The sequence below is a fragment of the Ambystoma mexicanum genome, chromosome 14 (assembly GCF_040938575.1).
Source record: "Ambystoma mexicanum isolate Mex_15411 chromosome 14, UKY_AmexF1_1, whole genome shotgun sequence".
NCBI classification, from domain to species: Eukaryota; Metazoa; Chordata; class Amphibia; order Caudata; family Ambystomatidae; genus Ambystoma; species Ambystoma mexicanum.
In genome coordinates, this window is record NC_090940.1 from 297,353,602 (window position 1) to 297,366,835 (window position 13,234).

General features: G+C 46.1%; 1 protein-coding gene across 2 annotated transcripts in view; it reads right to left on the reverse strand.

Moving 5' to 3' along the window:
- The window catches only part of KIAA0586 (KIAA0586 ortholog), a 2,241,463-nt gene that overhangs the window by 1,176,247 nt on the left and 1,051,982 nt on the right, over nucleotides 1-13,234 (reverse strand). For both annotated transcript variants that reach the window (XM_069637413.1, XM_069637412.1), the window contains exon 14: nucleotides 7,903-8,163. In XM_069637413.1, coding sequence (XP_069493514.1) covers nucleotides 7,903-8,163 — 261 coding nt within the window. The remainder of the gene's footprint in view (nucleotides 1-7,902; nucleotides 8,164-13,234) is intronic.

Genomic DNA, 13,234 nt, shown 5'->3' on the forward strand with positions numbered 1-13,234 from the left:
AACATTGTTTAACGTGTATACCTCAGACTTGGATGGAATGTTAACGAGCTTTAATTTTCCACCGAAGTTAGGTTAAATACGTCTGAACTGGGTAGGGTACGCAGGCAATTTTATGTTAATGGACAGAACCGCCTACGGAGAACAATTGTAAGTCTATCAGAATACTTTAAGCAGGAGCGCTTACAAATAAATGAGACGAAAATCAGGGTCGTGTGCACTGAAAGCTCACCCTTTAAAAATGCATTTTGTTGGAAGCTTGAATGGGAAAGCGTTGAATGTGTGAACCAGTTTATCTATTTGGGGGCGCTGCTTAGTGCATGCAGCGGTGCAGCCCTGGTAATGTCCCATTCTGAACATGTTCATCAAGCAGTTCATGCAAAATGCTGGTGGAGCTTCCACTGAAGGGTTGACCAAGCTTTATCGAACATGTATAGCCCCCCTGTAATAGATGAGGCTTGGAAGTTTATAATGGAAATTAATTAAGTTGGCTAGACATCTTGGAGTGAAACCTATGGCCAAGTGTGCTGGGTTTATACAGATAGTCCCAATTCAAACTCTTAGGTCAGAGCTGGGCCGGACCGCTAAATTCAGTGTATGGCTAATTAAGATAATAACAAGTGATGAGAAAAACATCCATGGCCATATTGGCTCACAAATTAGGAAACGCTCAGATGGCATACCTAAAGTAGTGCTGTATTATGTGAACTCATGCAATAAAGTCCATGAACAAATAGATCTGAATCTATTCCTGGAGGGTGACTACAGGTATGTCAGAAGTTTGTGTAAAAAGGCGGCAGAATGGGATTGGTCTTCAAACAATTATTTATCTTAAAAAATGATTTACAGAAGGCCACCAAGGGGCGCCTCCAGATAAGGTGCGTACCAGGCCTTTTTATGTATGAAAAATCTTGGAAATAGGACCGTTTTATTATTTTCCCGTGTACATTTACACACAGGTTTAGAGCACAGGGGAGTGCAAAGGTCAGGTTACTTGAGGCAAACCAGAACGCCTCTTGATTTTTATATACATGGATGTTATTGCAAGCCATGCCAAGGATAAAAGCCTCTGAGTATTTCTCTGATGCCTTTAAAAAAAAAGAAACATTGAGATTAAAGGAATGGTTCATTTCTATTCAGCATCCACTCATGGAGCAAACAGCACTATGCATATTTATTTTCCTAGCATTTTAGGAATGTATAATTAATAAGATGGAAAACTAAGTTGCAATTGAAAATTAACAAATTATGCTCCTTTTCCAGTGTAAGCAAACCAGTATTTCACAATTGTATTTTTCAGAGTTCCTTTGTTGTGTGCATAATCATGCAGAGACGGATAATTTTTACACTTTTAATGTACACTCTAATTATAAAAAAACAGTGTGTAAAATGATGACTATGCATGGTCTAGTTTACATCCATTCAACCTTGCCGTCAATGGGGTACATTACTACAAATGGTCAGTGGCAGCAGAGTCTTTGTTCAAGGCTGAGTGATTGTCATTACACCAATAACAGCTGTTCTAACCTCTCAAATCACCAAGAGTACCATTAAAACATCCAAAACTTGACTCTCCAGAAAGTGCATAGCTCAGCCGGTTGAGCACTCGTTGCTGCGATCTGTAGGTTGCAGGTTCGAATCCCAGCAAGGCCAACTTAGCCTTTCATCCTTTCAAGTTCGATAAAGGAGTACCAACTTCGGTTTGGTGATAATTGTGATAAACATGTTCTATGTAAAGTGCTTTGCCAAATGCACTATATAAATAACCATTTTACCATGCAATTAGATAGAGAATTTAGCATGGAGTCCCTGCCTCCCTGCACTTTTGTATCATAACATTGGCATACCATTAGGTAGTAATAGCTCCAAGAAATGAGGACTTTTATTAAACATCAAAAGATAATTCTGCTATCGAAACTCAAAACACACAATGCAATTCATGTTTGCTTTACTATGTAATTGGCTAGGTTTTAGTGTTTTCAACATTTAAATATATACAGGAGAGATCAAATGGCCAGACCTTAGAGAAATAATGAAAGGTGTATTCTGTCACAATGCAGAAAGCCGCTGCATAGTAATGATTTCCATAGTTTTTGCACACGTCGGCCAGATGGTACATAGATTTTATTCTCTTGCAAAGGAGAAAAGTAATTTTTACTCTTAAAATCACATTTACACTCAAAGTTTAAAAATAGGAAGTAAAATACTCCCACCTCAAAATCTTATCTGGAGCACTGGGTGTGCTGATGTGTAGTGCACATTAGCATGCTCTCCCGACCCGGGCCCGAGAAAGTGAAGTTGACCCCCCCCCTTCCCCTGCTGAGACCATAAATGAGCTGAAGACTCCCGGGCACACGTCGCCCAAAGAAAGAAAGAAAGAAAACGCTCAGGGGAACCCTGAGAACGGCACCCTCATTGCTGTTCGAGGATTGTGGCGCATCGCTCAAACGCAGAAGTGGGTCAGAGTTTGAAGCGGGAAGGAGAGACTGGGAGACCTTGCCAGCAGCGAACCACTCTGCCCCCCCACCACATTAGGTGGCAATGATGGCGAGATGAGTAGCCGGTGGGGGCTGAACGGCCACCCACCCGACAACGTTGAGGTGCCCCCAGTGTGCACATCATGGCAAAGACAGAGGGACGTAGGAGCCGGCGGGACCCTAGCCGGGTGCTCACGGCTCAGACAGAGCCTGCAGTGTTAGCGGGGAACCAGAAAATAGAGGCTCAATCTGCGAGATCCAGTGCTACGGGGTACAGAGTGGCCTGAAGCTGAAAGGCTCCTGGGAGGCGTACAGACACATGCAACAGAGGAGGCACAGCAGAAAGTGAGACACACTTCCCCTGCTGTGAACCCAAGGTGCAGCATCTGCAACAGGGCATCATACGACCATAGAGAGAGCCTGTGGTGGGGACTGCCCGTGTGGGCATTTAAAAGATCGGCTCACCTCTACTGTGACAGTGTAAAATTGGGAATCACAGTGCATGCAAAACCCTGGCGCTGCCATTTCTTGCCTTCCCCTGTCTCCTGCTACACCAGTCTAACACAAGGAGACGGAGGGGGCGATACTGACCCCCTGCCCCAAGGGCCGTTGGGGCAGTGGGGAGCAGGGGAGGTGGTGGCCGCGCCCCACCCCCACGACAAATCCCATTCTGACTGCCTTATTCAGATTGTTGGCCTGTTTATGGGACCGTCTGCCCACCCCCCCCCCCATTGCCTGCTAGAGACTTCAGTGCGTTTGCCCTGGGGACGGCGGAGCCCTGGTGGGCTTGGAGAACCAGGACCTGGACATTGGTTGAGGACTGAGGCCCCCCCCCCGGGGGAGCCGGTGGATTATATAAGGGAGCCTCTGGAAGACCTGTGCGACCCCTTAACATCGTGGAGGAGGCCGGAACCATACGCACTGTGAGGCTTCATGTGGACACCCGGCCCTCACGCTCAGAGAAAGGATCCCCTTTCCCCAAATTGCTGCAAGAGCCATTGACCCCTATGGACAACGCTAATGCCCGGCTGCCTTAGGATTTAAGAAACTGACCTGACACCCTACCGGAAGAACAGATTGAGGAACCCCGCGGACAGCAGGTGTACCCTCGGGATACCATGAGCAGCGGAAGAACGGTGATATAATAGGGAGGTGTGGGCCCCCATTGATTGGGGCGGGTACCTGCCTCCCCCATTGGTGGGCTGGCTGGGGGAGCCCATACAGAAGTGGATTGCCGGGAGGTTGTCGGACAGCGGAGGTGGCCCGAGGGGAGGCACAGCCTATAACACCTATCTGACGAGGGGTACGGCCTCATCCGAATGCCAAGGTGGGACTTCCATAATTTATTCCTCTTCAGGGAGTCCCCGAGTTGAACTCTGGACAAGCCTCCTGTACACAGAGGACAACGGCAGGCCCTATCACAAGGGTACAATAGAGGACATATTTCTGACCTGGTACCATGGGCGGACCCCAAGTGCTCAAGCAGAGTCAGAGAGACTCATATGGACCCAAGGGCCAAACTAGTGAATTTCAGACATATACCAAGAACGGACACAGAAGGCCAGGATGAAAAGGAAGCCATGTCGTAGGGCAATGAGGAGTCAGTGGCGACAAAGAAGGATGTTGCAGCACTCATGGCGGGGATTAGGAATACGAGAACGGACATAGGTGGAAGTGTGGACAAAATCACCAAAAGGATTGACAAGATGGAAGAACGGCTCAAGGAGGTGGAACATAACCAGTCCTCCCTCGACACCCTGGACACCCAGATGGACTTTCGCCTTTCGGAGGTCGAGAGGAGGAGATGCTTCTCAAAATGGACGACCTTGAAAATCGACAGAGGCTTAACAACCTGAGTTTTTGGGATCCTGGAGCGAGAGGGCGAGACCGAGGCAGGTCTTAGAAGGTCCCTCTACGAGAGCATGTAACTCATTTTTGATAAAGACTCAGTGGATGAAGCCAAGATAGAAAGGATCCATAGGGCTGGAGGAACGACAGGCGGTCCCAGATCGGTCCTAGCCCGCTTCCATAATTATGATGACAGGCTTAAGATCCTTGAAAGGGCGAGAGCAAAGGGATCAGTAACATATGGTTCGGCAAGGATCACAGTTTTTCAAGACCTCTCCTCGCTTACCCTTTTGAAGAGGCACCTCTGCTCCTCCCTCACCAGGAAGCTCAATGTGAAGGGTGTGCGGTACAGGTGTGGGTTTCCATTCGCCCTCTCCTTTGAAATTGAGGGCCACAAATACCGGCTCTCCACGGAAGAAGAAATACATAGGACCAACAGGGAGCTTACAGGCACCAAGGAGGCACCACATACTTTGAGGGAAAACAACGAGGAAGGCTGCTGGCAGGTGAAAGGTCCGAGAAGACTACATATTCCGGGCTCCCGGGAAGTTGGGCACCTAACGGGGGATGAGATGTAACTTTACAGTGACCTATGGTTCAGTGTGCGGCTATATGGTGAGGTAGCTCCCACTTGGAGTGGGCCCCAGAGGGGGTCCAGGACCTGAGATTGTCTGAATCATAATGATAATTGTTTTCTGACTAGTGTTATCTTAAAGGAATGGTTCGGTCAAAGAAATGTATTGTCCCTATGGGTCGGCCATGTGATTTTAAGCCTAAGTCGCTCAATTTTAGAAAAATTTCTTATGGACCTTACCCGAGTTTTCGTCCATTAAACACACACGAAAACAGGCACCAGGGTGCTGCCATTTTGTTATAATCCTATCACTTGCCCCATCGCCCTGACTGACCTGCTTTTGCGGCACTAAATCATATCCCCCGCCTCTGAGCCTGTCATCAGCAGACGCATACCGCCCATTTCACAACGCCAAAGCACGTCTCGTGTCAACAATCGCTGCGCTTCAGCTAATGACGTGTCGCAATGGAAATGGCAAGACGCCTCTTTCCTCAATAAGTATAAACAGACCGTTTCACAACACACAGTAGCAGATTTTCGATTCCATTCCTCTCTCTGTGTTACTTTGAGTATTCTGTGACTCGTTTCTGTGCTCTGGTCAGCTACCTTTGCCGCTTGTAGCCCGTGGGAACACCTGTACCATCGCTATAAATTATTTTAGTTTACCACGCAATGGCTACAATAATGCCCTACATGTACGAGCCCGAGTATACCGAGGAGGAACTACTGGAAAGGGAAACACGCGAAAACGATGGGGCTTCGGACGGCAGTTGGCAGGACAAATCAACGGATGAAGACTCTGGACCTAGTAGCATGGACGGTGTTTCCACCTGGTGCACATGCAATCGGTGCGAGCTAATGCCGACCGAGGAGGAGAACTGCTGCTGCTGTGAAAACTCGGGATGCGTGGCCTACATTTCGGAAGGCGAGCCACGACCACAATGCATCACCGAGCTGCCAGACTTCAGGGCAGCCTGCCTCACACGGTCCGTGTTGAGGATAATGATGGTGCTTATGCACAAACCTCGCGCAACTGTTCGTCCCCGTAATCGAGTAACGAGTAAGTATAATCTGCTTGTGATGCCACTACTATTTCATGGTCGTCTCCTATATTCAAAATTACATCTACATATAATTGTAATGCATGAAAGTCGTTAAATAGTGTGCAGTGTCTAGATAGCATTTGTCCGAGCAGAATGCCATTAGTTACAAGAATTGTCATTGACAAACATTTAATCAACTTATCTTGGTCATTTAAAAACAGTTAGTATCATTATTTTTCACAGGTGGTACCGGCTGGTGGCCTATCGTTCCTTTACATGGTGGCTTCACGGGAGGCTTGGACACCGCGTTCGAAGAGTAATACCCGCCTGTGCCGTTCGTGCCATAAGAGAAACTTTCCCGAGTGACAGCGGTCAGTACAGGGGATTTTCCCTCGCTGTGCTGCAACCTGACCTGTACAATGTGTAAAGTTTTGTATTTTTGTGCCATCAAAAAAAGAAACAAAATAAAATGCCACATATATTTTAACAAAGGTTTTTTTAAATGAATCAAGTGTGTCTCCATTCAGCAATCCTCCTGTGCCTTGTCTGCACGCCCACCGGCCCATCCATCCATCCACCCCCCTCCCCTATCAAAGGCGAAGTATAACTATACAAAGTATAAAAAAGTGGGTAGTTTAACAAAAACAAAAGTCCATAACAAGTCCAGTGGATGCGCGCTGCCATGGTGGGCTGTCAGGGGTGCGAACAACCAAGGTGCCAAACAGCATGTACACTTCAAAAGGTATCCCACGCCAAGAGGCCATCGCTCACATGGCCTCCTCAGACTCCGTGTCTCCATGCTGGGCTCCCCCTTGAAGCAGGCCGCCCCCTCCAATCCACATAAGTGTGTCTCCATTTAGCAGTCTTCCTGTGCCTTATCTGCACGCCCCAGGCCCATCTATCCCATCCCCCTCTATCAAAGTCAGTTTGCGCCAGTGGATGCGCGCTGCCATGGGGGGCTCTCAGGGGCGTGAACGGCCAAGGTGCCAAACAGCATGTACACTTCAAAAGGTATCCCACGCCAAGGGGCCATCGCTCACATGGCCTCCTCAGACCCCATGTGTCCGGCCAGAACCTCCCCCCTCACGCTGGCTGGCCCCCGGCAAACCACATAATACCACAACATACACACGTCATTCATTCACAAACACACCCCTGTTTGTAATACTTTATAAATCACTTGATATGTCTCATGAGAACATCTTTGTGCTTTGCAAGTCAACTCCTGAACGTGCTACCTTAGAACCACTGAGATCTATGCTAATCTGCTCGTCGTCGTGCTATCCGTGAACTTCTGTGACCGCTTCGAGCAAACTCGTCAGTGTGCTACCTGTGGCCATCTACCTGTTCTCCTGGAACATACTGCTCTGCTTGCTGAATCCAACTGTTGGTTGGTCAAGGTAAGGCCATGTATCCTAGTCATATTTCGTTGATTTTTCATTTTTTTTAATCTATTTGCGAGTAGAGTAGTCAATAGTGCTATGTTCATTGGTCTCAATGATATTGACTTGAGTTTTCAACTACTGGGTTTGACCAACAACATATCTTTCACTTACATTGCATGATTTTGTAAAATGAAACTATTATAAAGTTTTTCATAACGTTAAAGGAGATGGCGCAATGTCATAGGTGAGTTTTTTTTAAGTCCGTTTCTACGTCCCATTAAAGATTAATACAGCCTTCGAAATGGGATACTTTATTTTTTCTAATCTTATTAATGATCGTAGAAGAAATTCAATCAGATTGAAATCAGACACACATGTAAACCGATAGTGCTAATGTAACAGACGATTGGAAATAGAATTGTATGACAAGTAATGCAAAAAAAAAGAAAATGCTATGTTAGCCAGTTGAGGAATATCTACTATGTGCGCTATTTAAAATTCACCATCATTTACCTGCTCTGCAATGCTAATAAAGTTTTTGAAAAAAGAAAATGGCCAATGAGCCACAGGGATCTGACCTTGGATCTTGCTGCTTTTTTCTGCAATTCACTTCTCAAATCCGTCCTTGTGGAAATATCCTCTGACTGCTTTAGAAAAGCCTTCACTGTGTCTGTGGGTAAAGGTTTCCTCGCATTGCTGGCTGTCCTCGGTAAGGGTCTTTTGGTCCTCTCCTGATGATCCTTTGTGCACTTTAGGTTCTGTGTTTTCTTTTTCAATAACAAGTCTTTGTCATTCCTATTAGGTTTCCCTGATTCATATTCATTCCTCGACATTTCTTCCTGGTAAAAAAAAAAAAAAACACGGAAATGCACATTATATTTATATGATGGCTTGTCTTATCGAACATCAATCCGGTTTCCGGGTCCTTCATAATAGTATTAGAATAGAGGGCAGACAACAACCTGCTTTTGAGAAGGAAGTGGATCAGAAAAAAATGCAACTATACTGCTGTTATTACATCAGTGTACATATATATTTTACTTCAGGCTATTGCGCATAGTTAAGGTTAAGATGAAGTCTCAAATGCCGTTTCACAGAATAACTTTTCTCAATAACTTTCAAACCCTTGCATGAATGGAAAAAATGGCAGAAAATATTTCAGAGTAATATTTCGAGCCAGCTGCCTGTGCATGCACAATTTCAGAATTGTACATTACACTTAAATTCATAGTTTCAAACATATTTAATTTGATCGTGTTTTCAAACAGCTTTTAACATGGGGTCTTCCCCTAGGAAAAAAAACCGTTTTGGACGCAAATATCTAAAAATTGGCAGCTTCGATATTTAGAATTTTTATTGTAGGCGCCTAGATCTCATCCAGAATTGGAGCACTGGAAAGAAAATTATGAAAATTGACAGACATTAATGTTTTCTCCTATCCCCCGAGGTGGGAGGATAGCCCAGTGGCAACACGTTTGTCTTGGAAGCAAGACAACGAGCAACACAGGTTCGAATCCCAGTCCTGTGCTTAGAGACTGGTCTCCAGTAATAATTATGAAAAGATTTATTATATACGAGGCATGCACAGAAAGAATGCGCATCTTACATACAAATGGTACACAGAGCGTATGAGTTCTACAGTTCTTACATTACAAAATTATACACAGTTAATATCTCCAAAAAACTCACAAAGGAAAGTCTCAGCTTACTTTGTCGCTTTTAAGTTGATGGAATAAATGTACACTTTTCACACAAACTGTACCAAGAGGAGTATGAGTTTTACAGTTCGTACATTATGCATTTTACATCTGAAAACTCACATGAAGATCATGGCTGATTTTACACATGCACCTACGACATGTTGCCATGACATGCAGTGCTATAGCATGCACTCCTACAACACACTCCTATGCTACATGTTCATGCTGGGCTTTTCAGCTGTGGACAGGGGTGGGGATTCCCTGATAGTACCTACAAACGAAGACTCAGGTGTGTGGGCTTTCTTGTTTTACCAACGTGGCATCTTGCAATGAACTCCAAGGCAACCACAAAACAGTTCAACGTTTCAGGTACTGACAGTCATGTACAGAATTCTTGTGCGTTGAAAGAAGCATCTTCTTACTTTGGTGGGATAGACGCTAGTGACAGAAAGAGCATGGGGATACAGGGCAGTACAGCAATCAGGGACTTCATTCACTTATATAGTTGACTGAATGCAATTTTAGGTCACTTGAACCATCACCCCAAATTGTGTGCTCTACAACAAGTCACTATTTGCCAACATCTCCAGTTGCCCAACATGTGTGGTACAGGTTAAATCCCTTTATCAAAGTGCCTCTATTCCCTTACTTGCCAACACTGTTGCGGTCATTAAAAGCATGCTACAAGTTGGCATTTAGCATAAAAAAAGTTGAACAGAACCCCGAGCATGCTGGACATTACGTTCTTGTTGGGAAGGCGCAGTTTTAATGCCCACATCACTCTGTTTTCTAGTGCGTACGTTTTTCGCTTCCACGCTTTACATTGATCTTGATCAAATAACTATTTTCCAGCTTTCTCACTCACTCACTCAATCAATCAATGTGTCTTATACAGAGGGAAGATTTGCAAACATGCTTCTGCTCCTTACCTCGCTGCATGGAAACGATTTATTGAGGCCTCCATTTAGAATAACCTCGTCCCCCGCCCCTCCCATCTCGTTTAGATCAGTGGCAACCCATTTATTTAGGAAAAGCCGAAACGCGCATCTATTTTCTGGCTCTAAGCAGTTGCTGGCCTAAGCACAGTGGTTTAAAGCCGTATTTACCTGATGACTAATGTTGGCCCAGAATATTGATGCCAAATCTATATGCACTTCAAGTCTTCCTGGTTTGTGCTTACTGTTAACTCCTTATACTTAATGTCTTACACTAATGTCCTGTGTATTGTGTTCTCACTTGGATATTTTTGAACCCCACCCACCATGGCACTCAACTGTTCCTGAATGTTCCAAAGATTTGAAGATGCGAACCACTCCTCATTCCTCCTCCCTTTTCCCTCTTTGCACTTGGGATGCTACGAAGCAACAGCATTCGTGGCTGGAACTTTAAAAAACAATAAATACATAATTGAGTTGTAAGTGCTTAAAAAATAGGTAAATGGGAATAAGCTAAGAGAAACGCAGGCCCTCGCTTCACGGAACAAGTGCACTTCTCATACCCAACCACATCAAACTGCCAACAATTGCACTACTTCGGTCTGGCGTTTTGAGAAGTTAAAGCTTTTGTCAGCTGAGCATAAAAATAGCATGAGAAACAAAAGAAATCTTCATGTTCAGTGGATAAACAGTTTTCAGTATATAAAGGCAAGACCAGCTGGAATTGGCAGTAGAAGACGTACTGATAGTTTCCTTCACTTTATCCAACCGTCATACAACGTCCGGCAGAGATCATTCAGGTTGAATTTATGATGTAGTTAGAAAAAAAAAAAAGGTGCAGGCTCAGTATCTGAGCTCACCTGTGCAACAACATCTGAGAACAAAAACTTGGAAAAAAAATTGCTACTGACATATCTGATGAGAACTTCTCATGAGCAACAGGGAGACAAAGTCCTCGCTGACTGCTTTAGTAACATTTTCAAAAGTTAACAAAGGTTGCCACTTGGTGTTACGGTTTTGCTAGAATTGTATGGCCAAGTTCGCAACACTTGCCACGTAGTTTTTCCCTAAATTCCAGACACGGGGCCTCATTACGAGTTTAGAGGTAACTGCCCTTACCGGCATGGAGCAAATACCGTGTCCGTGTCGCTCCAAGCCCGCTATTAGAGGGCGATTACGAGTACACGGGCACAAGCTTTGCGCCTTGCCGGTAACGACATTACCGTCCTGCCGCTAAAGTCCGAAAAATCGCCCTTACCGGCATGGTGTGAAGCGCAGATAGCTCCACCACCATCCATGCCTCTGGCATTAGCGGTTACTGCTAATAGCGGTAACCGCTAATAAGCGGAACCGGAAGTAGCGTCACCGCACAGGAACGGGAAGTAGTACGGCTGCCATCTTTAAAAACACAATCCATTGCCATCCTCTGTAACCAGGACCCATATCACCGCCACACTTGTTCCAGCATATACCTGCAACATATTACAATGCCAAAGGCACTAAAAAAAGGTGTTGCGCGCTTGCGCAAGGAGCGCTTCTCAGAAGAGGAGCTCAACATGCTGGCAGATACCTTGGCAGAAAACGGGGATGTTGCCTTCTCCAATGACATGCGGCGACCTGCAGTGATGCAGAAAAAAGAGATATGGGCGGAGGTGGCGCGGAAAGTGAGTGCCGTTGGCACCACCCCGCGCACAGTGAAAGATGTCCGGAAGCGCTGGAAGACCTGCGCTTACGCATCCGTAACATCTCTGCTAACCGTAGCCAGGGGATGGCAACAGGTGGTGGTGCTGCCTCCCCCATAAAGATGCATCGCTGGGAGGAGACCTGTACGAGCACCATCGGGGTGGAGGCTATCGAAGGAGTGGAGGACATGGAGCGTGGAGCCCCGTCATCGGCTGATGCAGGCAGGTGTCCCAAAAGAACCACTGTAAAGAATAACACGATGATGTCCCCCTGAACTACAGTGCAATGATGCAAATCAGGGTCCACCAGACACATGTTGGCAAGACTGCCTACAGGCAGTGCACAGCAGCATCTTGTCCACATGCATGATGCACCCCATATATGTTTCATCCCAGATGCATCCCTGCATGACCCCACCCAAAAGGCAAGCAACCCGTATGTCACTACCCAAATGCCAATTACCTGCCATTCCATAGAAATGCAGCTACCCCAATGCATGCCTGCAGCATGTAGACCCATCACTAATGGTCTCCCTCACTTGGTCCCCCACAGGCACACAATCTGAGAGTGAAGATCAGGACCCCAGGGAGGATGCTGCGACACCAGCCAAGAAGTCCAGGGGCATGGAGGGAGCAGACCGTCCATCAACATCCAGGGGAAGAGGGCAACCTGGACTACCGCGCAAGCCCAACACAACCCTGGAACCTACAGCACAAATGTGCATTAGGGACACCACCACAGCACCCACACCAGCCACATCCACACAGGAGCCAGTTGCTGAAGGCACAATATCCACTGCAAGCAATACTGTCGGGGAGACAGCTGCCACGGCAGCTGTGTCGGATGATGGCATTATGGGGGACATGGCATTATGGAGGACATTCATGGGAACGCGCCAAGTTAAGCTGACAAGAACTTCCCACATCTGCTGAATTTCAAGGGTTTTGTTGCGTTAAATCTGCGCAACTTAACTGCACCTTTTACTAAGGTTTTTTCAGTCAATGGAATATATGGACCATGGGCCTCATTACGAGCTTGGAGGTAAGGGAAAAACGATGCCGGTAAAGGATTACCGGCATCGTTTACCGCTCCGTGCCATTACGACCCACCAACCCGCTATTAGCGGTACCGTAAATAACGGTGCCTTTAATAGCGCCATGGGCGCGGGCACGCAAGCTCAGCTGCCACTTTCCATATTGCACCATTCGGTTCCTTAAAGTAACCCACTAACCATTGCCTTCGGCCACCCACCTAATTGTAGCTGTAACATTCCCCTTTTTTTATCTTAATCTCATTTTATTACCTCTATCACCGCTGTTACCAATAGCATTGTACGACAGATAACTGCAGTTATCGCATAAACTCACAAAATTCAAAACCCTCCCCTCACAGGCATGGGGGACATGGCATTATGGAGGACATTCATGGGAACGCGCCAAGTTAAGCTGACAAGAACTTCCCACATCTGCTGAATTTCAAGGGTTTTGTTGCGTTAAATCTGCGCAACTTAACTCCACCTTTTACTAAGGTTTTTTCAGTCAATGGAATATATGGACCATGGGCCTCATTACGAGCTTGGAGGTAAGGGAAAA